Here is a 13,311-nt window from a genome sequence, read left to right as displayed (position 1 = left end):
ACTTCGAACATATCAGGATGCTTTGCAGGAGTTACATACATCTGGTATACATCTACAATCAATTTCCAAGCTAACTTTCTTAACCTTGGCTGAATGTCAGACTCTTAATTTAACAATTGAACATAGGTGTAGATAAATATCTTTGAAAAATATGTGTATGGCTTTGGAACAAGAAATGAGAAGATCTCTCAGCTGTCAACTTTTGTGTTTGTCATTTTACAAAAATTCATGCCCGAGAAACATGATGCGTTTTCGTCTCCTCTTTATAGTATCTAAAGCAGTAGGCTTTATTACCCAGTTCTTACTCATCTAAGTCCACGGATGTAGGTACTCTTTACAAGATTCTTCAGTGCCCATGGCAATATGCGCCTATTTTACTTATGTTTTTCTTTCCTTAGCAAATTTTCAGTTGATCTGGGTAAAGTTGCAGGAGAATGGAAAATTTAAAGTTCCAAGAATATATGAACAGTCTGGCCGTAGCATTCCACACCCTGATTTATCATAGGCACGGCATTTATCAGAGTAGATTGGGGAGATTTCTTGTCATATAGCAGTGGCTGTGAAAGAAGAGCCCGATCCCTTAGCTGTGGAATTGCATTGCTGTGGTCTTGACACCTTAATATTTATCTAGGTCCCCCCCCCCCCCACCCTGGGTCACAATGAGGACTGCCTTCCAGTATTTATGTTTTAGATGATAAATGGGGTCTGCTACCAATTCCCATGTTTGTGGGAGGAAGGGTGTTTCCCATACCAACAAGCTTTTCTTGGGATACCAACTAGGTGTCCTACAATTCAACTCAATTCTGACATCATCTACCCCAGTGGTCGGCAAACTGCGGCTCGCGAGACACATGCGGCTTGCGAGCCGCCGTTTGCCACTCTGTTGACTAATGAGTTTGCCGATCACTGACCTACCCTATATGATTGAAATCTTGTTCAGTTGTTTTTTTATGTCATCACAGTTTTTTTTCATAAAAATATTAAGTATAGCACTTGTATACATAGAGGAATATGCCTGGACAAAAACTGGCTACTCTGTACTTTCTAAAGTCATATAAGAAATAACAGGTAAATAGTAGTTCTCCTGATTAACTCTGGGTAAATATAGGCTTGGATTTTTTGAGCCTGGTAACCAGGGAGAAAGCAGGTAGCATCTCCTGATTCCATTGCTGACTAAGTCATTGCATTGAAAATGGCCATCTGTTGCTGGCTACATATACATGCAAACTTCACGCATCATTTCAAATGAGTGGGCATAATCACAAAGTGCATATTGATAGTGAGCATGTACTTATTATGCGTTATATTACAATGAGTCAGCAAAACCCAGGGATCAAGTTGGCAAACTTCGATTACGTTTGTTTACAATTAAACATTGGAAAATTTTTCTAATTGTATAGTTTAAAATTCCTTAAAATTTGAGATTTAGGAGACTTTTAATGTTCTATTTTAAATGTTGAAGACTCAGGGTATTTTAATATAATACTTTTATGAATTATACATTATACATGTACATATATATGTATGTGTCTATGTTCATATATGTATATACATATACATACACACACACACACACACACACACACACACACACGGTGTTCCAAAAAATGTAAACACTACTAAAAGCTGATAGTTCGATTGATGTTTCTTTCTTTTCAGATTTAACCCATTGGAATTAATAATTATTTAGGTGTATATAATTTTTAGGACTATATATACTAATATATATGTATACTAATGGCCCGGTGGATGAAAATTCATTCAATGGAGAAGGGGGTCACTCAGCCCGGCCTACCCGCTCTCACAGTCCAGGAGCCCTCAGGGGCGGGAGGCAACCTGGCAATCAGGGGAAGGCGACACCCCCATCACACCTCTGCTGCTGCCACTGCCGGCAGTGCAAGCCTCGGCCGGCCCTGGTTACCTGCGCCTTGGGCCGGCCCTAGGCAGCTGGGCAGCCACCATCTGAGACTTCCTGCACCTCAGGGCGGCTGGGGGGCTGAGGGCGGGTCTGGCCTCACGGTGTGCCTGCTGCCCTCTCTCCCTCCTTCACCCCCTCCCTCCCACCCCGCTGGGCTGAAAGGATTGTGGGACTCTAGCAGGGCTGAGGGGACTGGGAACCGCCATCTTGTGGCTATGGGCGCCGCCATCTTTGTCACTGCATGATGGTAAATTTGCATATTCTCTCTTTATTAGATAGGAGATATATATATATATATATATACATATATATAGATAGATAGATAGATAGATAGATAGATAGATAGATAAAGAGAGAGAGAATAATCTCATGTAGTAGTCTCAGATTTTATAGTGGATTCATTTCTTTTGATTGTTATCTCTTATTTTACTAGAATCAGCCATTGTGTCTTAATATGTATTAAATATAAAATATAAATCAGTGTTGTACTTCAAATCCTTTGACCTAGAACCTAGACTGGAGTAAATGTAACCTAGGCATACTTGACATGTTGCTGGGATATATATTGTCTTTGCCAAACACCATTCCCCTCCTTTCTCCTGCCATTTACATATTTTTTATTCTTCTACCTTTTGAAGGTATCTGATGAGTTGGTGATTTAATGACCTGTTTATAGGCCTCAACTTGAGGGAGCCAAACAAGGAATTGAAGGCTTTTCTGGTTTTACTACGTACCTGATTGCTATTCTTGGAATAAACTGGATGTTCTTTCCTGGAAATGCATGAACAGTTTGAGCTCTGACCAAGCTGAAATGAGGGATAAAATGGCCATCTGAACAATCTTCTGTATTAACGGATGACGCAATCAAAGGGATCTATAATTTTCATCATAACATATGTGGTTTTCTGCCATATGGATGCGGCACTAACACAGGCCTTTGTAAAGTTGTTACAACAATTCATAATTTTGAGCCTATGGGTTGCATAGATATTATTGAGGAAGATTGTAGTTTTTGGAGTAGATTCCATGGGCTAAAAAAGTAAATAAACTTCACTTTTTAAAATCCTTTAAAAACATTCTTGATGTATATTTTCATATACCCTAATATGAACCTAAATTTGTTTTTAGTTCTTGCTGACAGATCTAAAAACAGTGTGCTGATGGTGTGCCTTTTAATTTCAAGCAGGTAATAAAGTTATTGCAGCAGTGTTTTCAAATTCAGATGAATAAAACACATGGAAATACCTAAGATATACAATTTAGTATGCAAATTTTGTAGTTTTGTTGCTGAAGTGGATTTTTTTTAATTTCAGCACTTTAGGCAGCAGGAAAGAGTCATGTCATTGAGATTAAATACTAAAATTCCACAGATCTTTCAGTTAAAAAAATAAATACATACCATACAAAGATAGAAAGATGAAATAGTTATTTAATTGAGTGGCATGTTTATCCTAGAAATTTTCTCCTACCTTGAATTAAGTTATTGTTCAAGATTCACAAGTTAATGTATATATTCTGGTATACATGCAATTATATATTTTGATAACTTCTTGATGTATATTATATATTCAAAATTATATATATATGTACCTTTTTTAGCACATGAAAAATTTCTTCTTGTAAAATTAATTGACCTGAATTAACTAAAAGACAAAAAGGAATTTTTATATATATGTAGCTATCCCTTTTTTTACAAGCTAGATAAATCACTTGATGCCACTTGGTCACTAAGCAATTGCCTAGAAAGTGTTCTTTTGTTACAGTCAACTAAGTCCTTTAATTAAATAGTAATGTTTTGTAGGTGCTGTGTATCAATGTCAGAGCAATTGGCTAGCTACATGGTTCAACGCAGGAGTTGGTAAATCTTATATTTTGAGGGCCTAGTTTTCAGCATTTGAAAATAAATTAGTAAATAAATACTGTTGTCATCTCTAGATGTTGGTTGTCACACTGAAGATGTAGTCTACTTTCTTTTTTTTTTTTTTTGTATGGCATAGACAGGTTTTATGTAGATAATTTTTCTTGCAGTGGCATGGGTACATATTATTTTTAGGTGTTGTTGAGCCAGTCATTCATTCTAATACAATATTATTGAACTGTGTCAGGCACTGTGACAACTACTAAGAATGTAGTGATTATATGAGCACTTTATAAAAGTCATTGGGAAACAGATATAAAAGAAAAAAGCAAAACCACTCATTGTCTCCCAGTTCTCCATTCACTGCTGTTCACATTTTGGTACATTTTCTTCTGGTGATGGTGGTTGTTGGTTGTTGGTTTTTGTTTGTTTTATTTCCCTAGGCATGCCTTTTTATTTTTTTAAATGAAAGCTCTAATAATCTTAAATATCCCATGACTTTCGTTATATAACTGATCTTCACAAATTGAGATCTTGAAGTTTGTGTAAAATTCTATTGAGTAGATATATTATAATTTGTGTCGCCACTTTCCTATTTTTGAATACTTCCATTCATTAATTTTTTTGCTCTTCTAAACAAATATCTAAATCATCTTCATATAATATATTCCTAGAAGTGGGATTAGTTCGGTTTGTGGACACACTGTCATTTCTTGATATATATTAATAGATTCCTTTCCCAAAACATTATCAATTCACTTGCCTATGAGCAAGCTGTATACGCAAATGCCATTTATGCCTCATTAGTCATGGTCAGCTTGTGTGAATAAGTGATCATTCTCTTCCTCAAAATTCTGTCCCAATGCTCTTTTGAGAAATGGAAATGTAAGTGATTTAATGTTAGGTAGCCAGAAGCCTTGGGCTACTGAGGGGCAATTCTCTTTAATATCGTTGTGCTGTTTCTCCAGCGGAACCTGTTGGTGGTTTAGAGTGGAGAATGGTTCATTGTGTGAGATAACCTGTGCATTCCATGGCCTTTAGTTATCCTGTCCCCAGCCCGCTCAGAGCCTGTCGCACTCCTGGACCATCAGAGCAACTGTCCCCAGTGGAGAATGCCTGGGAGTGAAGGATCTATTGTTTGGCTGGATATAATTCACAATAATAAAATACATAGTGTAAACAACCATGTAATATGTATAACGTGAGGGGTTTGTTATTCAATTGCAATTATTTTTTTACTTTAAGTTTTTCTACCCACTTACAGCTGTGAAATCACACATGCTCATTTCACATTTCTCAGAGGTTTTGCATGTGTGTGACATAATTGTGAATGTGAGCAGTGGAGTACAGTATACACTCATTCCACAGTCTACCATAACTGTATTCTGACAGCCATCTAATTTTTATGGATGTGATAATAGGTAACAATAGCATTTTTTTTTTTTATTGATACTTGGTCTAGGTGCTGGCATAGGAGCCTCAGGTTGGACAATATCCAGATTCCTTAATGTCTTAGCATTAACTTTATTTGACCAGTTCAAGCTAATGAGCCACCTGAATGACATGATTTAAAAGGCTATCTATCAATTGTATTGTTGGATTTAAAAAGAGATGTTGCTATGTTAAATTAAAAAATAGTCTTTGACTTAAAATAACTATTAATGTACAAATGTGTAAACAATTAAAATACTAATTGATCTGAAAGATAATTTATGAAATTTACAGAGCACATTATTGATATGAGGAAAAATTATGAGATGGTAGCCAGAAGACTAAATGGAGAGGTACTTGACTGCCTGGGGAATTTGATAGGACTGGAAATATGAAGTATCAGAAAAATAACTTGAGTGAAAATCATGAAAGAACTATTACTCTTCTCAAAAATATATCTGTGTTACAAAGTTCATAAATGTGGGTGCAGGAGAAACCTTGTTAAATAAATTTAAAAGTTTTAAAGTATGTACTTTAGCCCGGCCAGTGTGGCTCAGTTGATGATGAGCATCGATCCATGAACCAGGAGGTCACGGTTCAATCCCCAGTCAGGGCACAAGCCCGGTGGCGGGCTCCATCCCAGTGTGGGGTGTGGAGGAGGCAGCCGATCAATGAGTCTCTCTCATCATTGATGTTTCTATCTCTCTCTCCCTCTCCTTCCTCTCTGAAGTCAATAAAAACATATTTTAAAAAATAAAAATAAAATGTGCACTTTATGTTTTAGCATAAGGAAAAATGTAACAAATTATGTTGTTTTATATGTGATATTAAATGCCTACAGAAAGTGCTTGTAATTATCTATAACCTGCTTTCTATTTCTTATGGGAAGAAAGACCATCTTCCTATTCCTCAGTGTAATTATTCCCAATTTCTTGAAATACTTGAGTACCTTTAGCTTGTATCATTCTCCTTTTGAGGCATAATTTAAAATCATTTACAAATATCATAAAGAAGCTGATACATAAACACTTGAATTATTTGGTACACGGATGCCATCCTGCCTTCTCTCAGTCTCTAATGGCTCCCCTTTACCTCAACATTTAAAAGGTGACAAGAAAATTAAACAACATGAAGCATGAATTAATACATTTTCTTTTTTACCTGGAACTGGATGAAAATTTTAATGAAGGGAATGATAAAGAAATAGAATAACATTGATTTTGAAGTGACCCATTCATTTAAGTACACAGATGATAGCAAATAAGAAAATACCTATCTCTAAGACAAATATTCTAATAATGTTTTGCTTGTTTGTTTTGTGTTTTTGTTTTGTTTTTGTTTGTGTGTTTTTTTTGGTAGCAATTTAGCTGTAAGAGAGCATTGACTCCTGTAGCCATTGTGATTAATAATTTTCATCATCTCTATTTTCACCTCCCCGCTCCCAAAGACAATGTAGAATCATACATTGTTAGCTCTTTTATCATTTCTATTGCTCTGAATCTAACTGGGAAACCTTCCCAGGTGAGGTTTTTGTTTTTTTGTGTATGTTTTTCTCCACTCACAAGCTTACTGCTCACTGAAGAAAAGGTGGGTGTGAGATGTTTTTCAGGGGGAGGATGATAGCCTAGTGCCTATCTAAGATAGGCTGAAAAATGGCCCCAACAATATCAGGTCCTAATCCCTGGAACCCATGACTATCACTTCATCTGGAAAAATGGTCTGAGAGGGGAGAGTATCTTGGATCATCTATATGTGCAAATGCAATCACGAGTGTCATTATAAGTGAGAGGTAGAGGGAAATTTGAGAAGAGGAGAAGGCAGTGTGAGCAATGAGAGGTTAAAGTGATTTGGCAACAGAGTAAGGAACAGCAGCAACCTGCAGACATTGTAAGAGGCAAGGAGTTAATTCTCAAACTCTGGAGTCTTTGGAGAAAGTATGACCTGCTGCCATCTTGACTTCAACCCAGTGATACTGATTTTGAACTTTTGGAGCCCAGAATCTTAAAGGAATAAATTTCTGTTGTTTATAAGGAACCAGATTTGCAAATGTTAAAGCAGTCCTAAGAGATAAATGCAATATTATTGCCTGCTCTATAGTGGGAGAGTTAATCTGAAGATAGTTTTTGTTAAGTCCTCTTTGACAAGTAGATGAAACAATTTGGAAGGAGATCGGATTGAGAGGTATTTAGTTTATTTATTTGGTAAGATGATTGTAGAAGTGTCATTGTCCTTGATATTTACTGTGTTAACTGACTTTTCTCTGGCTTTGTGGCTTCTGTTTCTTTTTTGCATTTTAGTAATGTACTGCATTTTGATATGAGACACATATGTGTAAAATAGCATTGGTAATGGTAATAATTGGATAAGAATATACTTTCATAATGATTTGTGACTTCAATACACTTTTTAAAACCATGTGAAATAAAAAACTAATAACTAATTTAAATGTATAATTGTGATTTTATACTGTTTAGCTCTAGAATAATGAATAGAAGTCATTAATTGGAAGTTAATAAGTAACATCAGCATGGTTTATCTTGTATTTGGGGTATTGCATGCTTCAGTTGATACCTAGTTTACATTTGGGATTTATTCACACCACACCTCTGGGGTTGGTAGTGTATTAGTTATGAAGAATATTAATATTGCTGCAGAACAATTACATGTTCATTTGCTAACTGTTTAAAATTCATGCATAATTTATTGAAATGAATAGATATTTTATAAATAAGCCTTCTTTTCTCAAGGGCCGCAAACCAAAATACATATGCTAATATGAGCTACTTTTTACCTTCAACATAAAAAATTTAATATGTAGTGATATATTAATCTCATTAATGCTAGGTTTCACTTCTTATAATCATGCTGTTAATCAAGGTATATACTTCTAAGCCTCTCTGAATATTGCCGTATTTCCAAATACGAAGTTACTGCTGTGATTACTGGGCTGCCCCTTGTGTTGGCTTGACCATAACAAATGAGATGTAAAACTGATCAGAGTGAATTGTTGCCCTACTTCAGGCCAAGAATTTCATTACGTAAAACTCATTTCTTCATATACAAAAAAACACTCATGTTGAATATTAACTTTTGGTTTTAATATTTATGCACTCTGGAAAAAACAAAAATATATATATATTTGCATTAAATATAGGGGTCTCTTGATGTATTTAGAAATAGGGAGCCTTTAAAATTCTTAAAACAATGCATAGTTTACCAAGGAAGAAATTATAATGCCAAGAAGTTAAATAACATATTCAGGTTTACCCAGCTATGTGTATATGCATTTTTTGAAACTAGATCTCCTGACTTTAAGCTTTGTGTTCTTTTACATATCATTTTTTTAAAAGATAGACATGTTAGAAGAAATATTACTCTTTAATTTTTCTCTTCTTTGTAATGTTTTGTTGTAGCTTTTCCTCCTTTCTCCTCTCCCTGCCCTCTTATGCTGGTCTCTTGTTTTTCATTTTCCATGACGATGCTGTGCAGAGATTTGATTGGTGAGATTTAACATTCAATATATAGTCATTAGGTCAGTTCAAAATACCCATAAACTTATAGATGAACCTAGTTTTGTTATTTATAATTAATTGGACAAATCATTTCATCATGCTAAATACCAGAGCTCTTCATGTTGTTGTTCAGCTGTAATGTGAGTGAGGCATTGCTGCTCTGGGGTAGAACCCCAGTAAGCTATGAATTTAGCATCATTTCCTATTTAAGTTAATTGGTATCTGAGCAATGTGGAATGAAAACAAGCATTGCACATATAAGGAAACTCAGTTTTCTTGTAAAATGCAGACTGCTTACAATATGTACAACATTTAGATAGTCTGGAAATACCTTTGCATTTTTTCTGTTATGTGTATGTCTCTATTCAGCTTAAATTTAGTGTAAACTTTAGAAAATACGTTAACTTTTTCTTTCTGTCTACCAAAACTTTTGTATATTAAAAAATTGAATGATGCTAGACTGGTAAAATTTCATTATATGAAATGTCTAGCTCTATGCTACTTCAGGTGATAAAAAATTAAAAATTTGAAGCATTTTTTGTTTTATTTAATCCTTTCCTTTTGTAACTTCTCAAATGAAGTCAGTTGTGAAATTGGAAATCGTTCACCCTCTGCACAATTTTGAATATTTTTTAAATTGATTTCAGAGAGGAAGGTAGAGGGAGACAGAGATAGAAACATCAATGGTGAGAGAGACTCATTGATCGGCTGCCTCCTGCACACCTCACACTGGGGATCAAGCCTTCAACCTGGGCATATGACCTGACCTGGAATTGAACCATGACCTCCTGGTTCATAGGTCAACACTCAACCACTGAGCAACACTGGCCAGGCCAAGTTTGCGTATATTGTTGAAAAATTTTTCAAACAATAATGTACAGATTTTATAGTTAAAATTTATAAATCAGGTATTAATAACTACTTTTTCAATAAAAATAACTCTAAACACAAACAGTTTATATAGCACCTATGTTATTTGATAAAAGTTTTGTTTTCACTTTAAACGTGATCAATGTGAAAGACAAATTCATATGGTACTATCAATAACTAGTTTGAAAGCATTGCCATAATGTTCATAATTAATTATGGGAATAAATCAATATTCTTCAATGGATTTCGGATTTTTTTAAAAAAATTGCTGCTACTAAATACTCCCTCCCTCTAATCTGTTATTCTTTATGACAGCATCTGTTTGTTTTCTACATAACTCTTAATTTTTAATAATTAACTTGAAAAAATAATAAAATAATGAATTTGTTGATTTATTGTTACTCTGTCTCCCTGGCCTTATTATGTGAATGCTCAATGTGAAAAACATCTTAGCAATTAGTAGTTACTGAATAAATATATATCATAAATTTTGCAGGGAAAAATTTGAAAAAGACTAGCCTGTGTAAAGATCTAGGCCAGCTAGTCTTATTCCTTATGTTAAGGATGTTTGTAACTTAGGTGTACATAAGGTGGAAACTATATTTTTATACAATTAAGGTTTAAGGGCTACAGCTGAAAATGCTTACTTCATCTCAATCTGTATCAGAAAGTAAAACCTGCTTATAGGCTTTTTGCATTGTATCTGATTCCAAACATGCATTTTCATTAAAATAGAAAGTCCAGTTTGAAATACACTGTCCTTAACTTTCCTCTATATGTATCTTCTCCAATTTACCCCTATGGGGTGCATATTGTACAGTTGCATTTACTATCTCTCCTATATGATTTGCTTTTTCTTTTTTAACAATATTTTTAGCAGCTTTATTGAGAGAAATTTCACACCATAAAATTCATCCATTTACAGTGATTTCTAGTATATTTAGATATTTGGTGGTTTCTAGTATTTTTAAAGTTGTGCAGCCATCACCACAGTCAATTTTAGAACATGCTCATCACTCTAAAAAGAAACCCTGTACACATTAGCAGTCACTCTCCATTCCCTCATTGCCCAGCTCCTGGCAGCCACCATCTACTTTCTACATAGATTTGCAAGTCATGTCAGAATATCATTTCTTTTTATGACTGAGCCACGTTCCATTGTGTGGATGTCCTACCTTTTGTTTATCCAACAGTTCTAAATATTGGGCATTTTTGTTGTTTTTTATTGCAAAAAAATACTATGGATATTCATTGATGTTATTGTGGATATAATGTTCCTTTTTTCCTGGATAGACACTGAAGAGAGCAATTAGTGCGATGTGAGGTAACCCTAGGTTTCACTTAAAGGAACTGTTTGCTTTCTACAGCAACTGCACCATTTCAGTCTCACCCATCTCTTCCATGTCTTCGCCAGCACTTGTTATTGTTGACTTTTTTCTTTTACCCATCCTTGGGTCTAATGATGTGGAGCACCTTTTCTTGTGCTTATTGGTCATGTCCATCTTCTTTGGAGAAATATCTGTTCAGATATGTTTCCAATTTTTCTCTTTAGCTGCTTGTCTCGTATTGAGTCAAAAGAGTTCCAGAGGTATTCTAGATTGGCTTTCAGTCTTAAAAGAAAACCTTTAATGCAATTTTAAGGCAGTTGCAACTTTATTTAGATTAATACTTTTCTTTAAAGCTTTTTGGCTTTTGGAAGTGTTCTTGATCACAAAGGAGTAGTTAGAATGTCTTCATGACATAGCATGGACAGAGGTAGCTTTGGGAAGGCCCTCATGAAGTCCAGTATCAAATTTCAGCTACATTGTTGTTACATAAGGAAAAAGTGTTCTAATTCATCATTCACCATTTCTAAAAGTTCAGACATTGAAATAATGTTTCCTGATGTTTCAGGCAAAATATCTAAGCTATCCAAAATTAAATTGAAGTGTACCTTTGACATTTGAGTTTAATATTTGATGCATTGCCTTAGTCCATGCTACTCCCAAAAGCCAGTGATCTGTAATGATTTGTGATTTTGCCTTAGTGTAAATTTTAGTTCATTACGCTTTAAGGTGGGGATGTGGAAATGAGTCAGTACATGGACTAGCTTCTGATTTCTGCTTTGCTGTGCCTTCCTCCTTATTTCATCAGAAGTAAAAACCAGAGCATGAAAACACACACCACACAGCCATTTTTCATGAATGAAATAATGAGTGTGAAGAGTATTCATTAATTTGAAGATTTGTAATGGTCTTAGGACCTCAAGAAGGTCAAAGATCACTCTGTTAGTAGCTAATCAGAACTGGCCATTTCTAAATATGTTTTTCTTTATTTCACTTGTTTACTGTCCTTTTATAAGTTTATTGCCTGGAGAGGCATGATTTTAATAAGAGGAAACTTGTCCTAATGCATCATATCCCATCTGTGAAAGTATTTGCTCTTTAAAAGTACAGTTGCGGGACCACTCATGCATTAGGATTTTCTAAATGTATTTATAAACATATACGTTATTATAATAAATAAATAATGTATTAAGCCTTTAGGCTTTGAGAGCCATTTGTATATTTGTCTGTATTATAGTCTTTTGGATTTTTACTAATTACATTACACATTCATCTCTCCTAGAACCGCCAAGACCCATTGCTCCTCCCCAGCTGCTTGGTGTTGGGCCTACATATTTGCTGATTCAGCTAAATGCCAACTCCATCATTGGCGATGGTCCCATTATCCTGAAGGAAGTGGAGTACAGGATGACATCAGGTTCCTGGACAGAAACCCACGCAGTCAACGCTCCAACCTATAAGTTATGGCATTTGGATCCAGACACTGAATATGAGATCCGAGTTCTACTTACCAGACCTGGTGAAGGTGGGACGGGGCTCCCAGGACCTCCGCTGATCACCAGAACCAAATGTGCAGGTAAGACTGATAGCAGGCTGCTCTGGCTAGTGACAGCATCTTGCATAAAACATATATTATACATACAATATTGAAAGTTCTAATTATTTGGTACATGATATAATCACACTATTCGAAGAGTTTCAGTGAATTTGGTAAATTGTAGCCTTGGTTCCGTGATAATTTGACTGATTTAGGAGAAGTGGGAGTCTTTCTCTACATTATTCAGTATTATTTTGTAACCATAATCTTTTCTTGTATGGTAATTTTGCTCAGTTTGCTTATATTCACCCCCAAATCTCCCCCAGACACAGGTGAAAGTACTGAGAGCAAACCTTGGCAATGCAAGCGCATGCTAAATACCCTCTTATAGTGTGGAAATTGGCTTCCTCAACCATTGCAGAGGAGTATCTGATAATATAAGAAATGTTACTCTGAACCAAGTCTCAGTGGCCAGCCCTTCTATTCAGAAAATTCACTTGTTGAGGATTAAGTGAACAGCTGCAGAATACACTCCCTATGCCTGAAACAGTGGTGAAAATAATAGCATATGGAGAAAGCACAAAGAAAGAATAAAAAGTAATATATAACATAAATCATAGTTCCTTATTCTACCATGCTGTTATAGTGGAAGAAATTGTTAGCTATTTATTAAAAGCCACTGAAAAATTTAATCGTCTTAGTTATTAGATTATATTTTTTATTGCACTCTTTATTTTGTTATTGAACATAGTTTAGTTGAAAGACATTTTTTATTCTATCAAGCATTATGTTGAAACACCTGCAGAGTTAGTGCATGAATCTATGTGTGTTGAAAATTTGATGATCTAGATTCTGAAAAT

General features: G+C 35.1%; 1 protein-coding gene across 3 annotated transcripts in view; it reads left to right on the top strand.

Moving 5' to 3' along the window:
- The window catches only part of PTPRK (protein tyrosine phosphatase receptor type K), a 479,445-nt gene that overhangs the window by 291,939 nt on the left and 174,195 nt on the right, over positions 1 to 13,311 (top strand). For all 3 annotated transcript variants that reach the window (XM_079780718.1, XM_079780717.1, XM_079780719.1), the window contains exon 7: positions 12,197 to 12,490. In XM_079780718.1, coding sequence (XP_079636844.1) covers positions 12,197 to 12,490 — 294 coding nt within the window. The remainder of the gene's footprint in view (positions 1 to 12,196; positions 12,491 to 13,311) is intronic.

This window comes from Cnephaeus nilssonii (assembly GCF_951640355.1).
Source record: "Cnephaeus nilssonii genome assembly, chromosome: 9".
NCBI lineage: Eukaryota > Metazoa > Chordata > Mammalia > Chiroptera > Vespertilionidae > Cnephaeus > Cnephaeus nilssonii.
The sequence above is the reverse complement of the archived record's forward strand: the minus strand, read 5'-3'. Positions and strand labels throughout refer to the sequence as shown.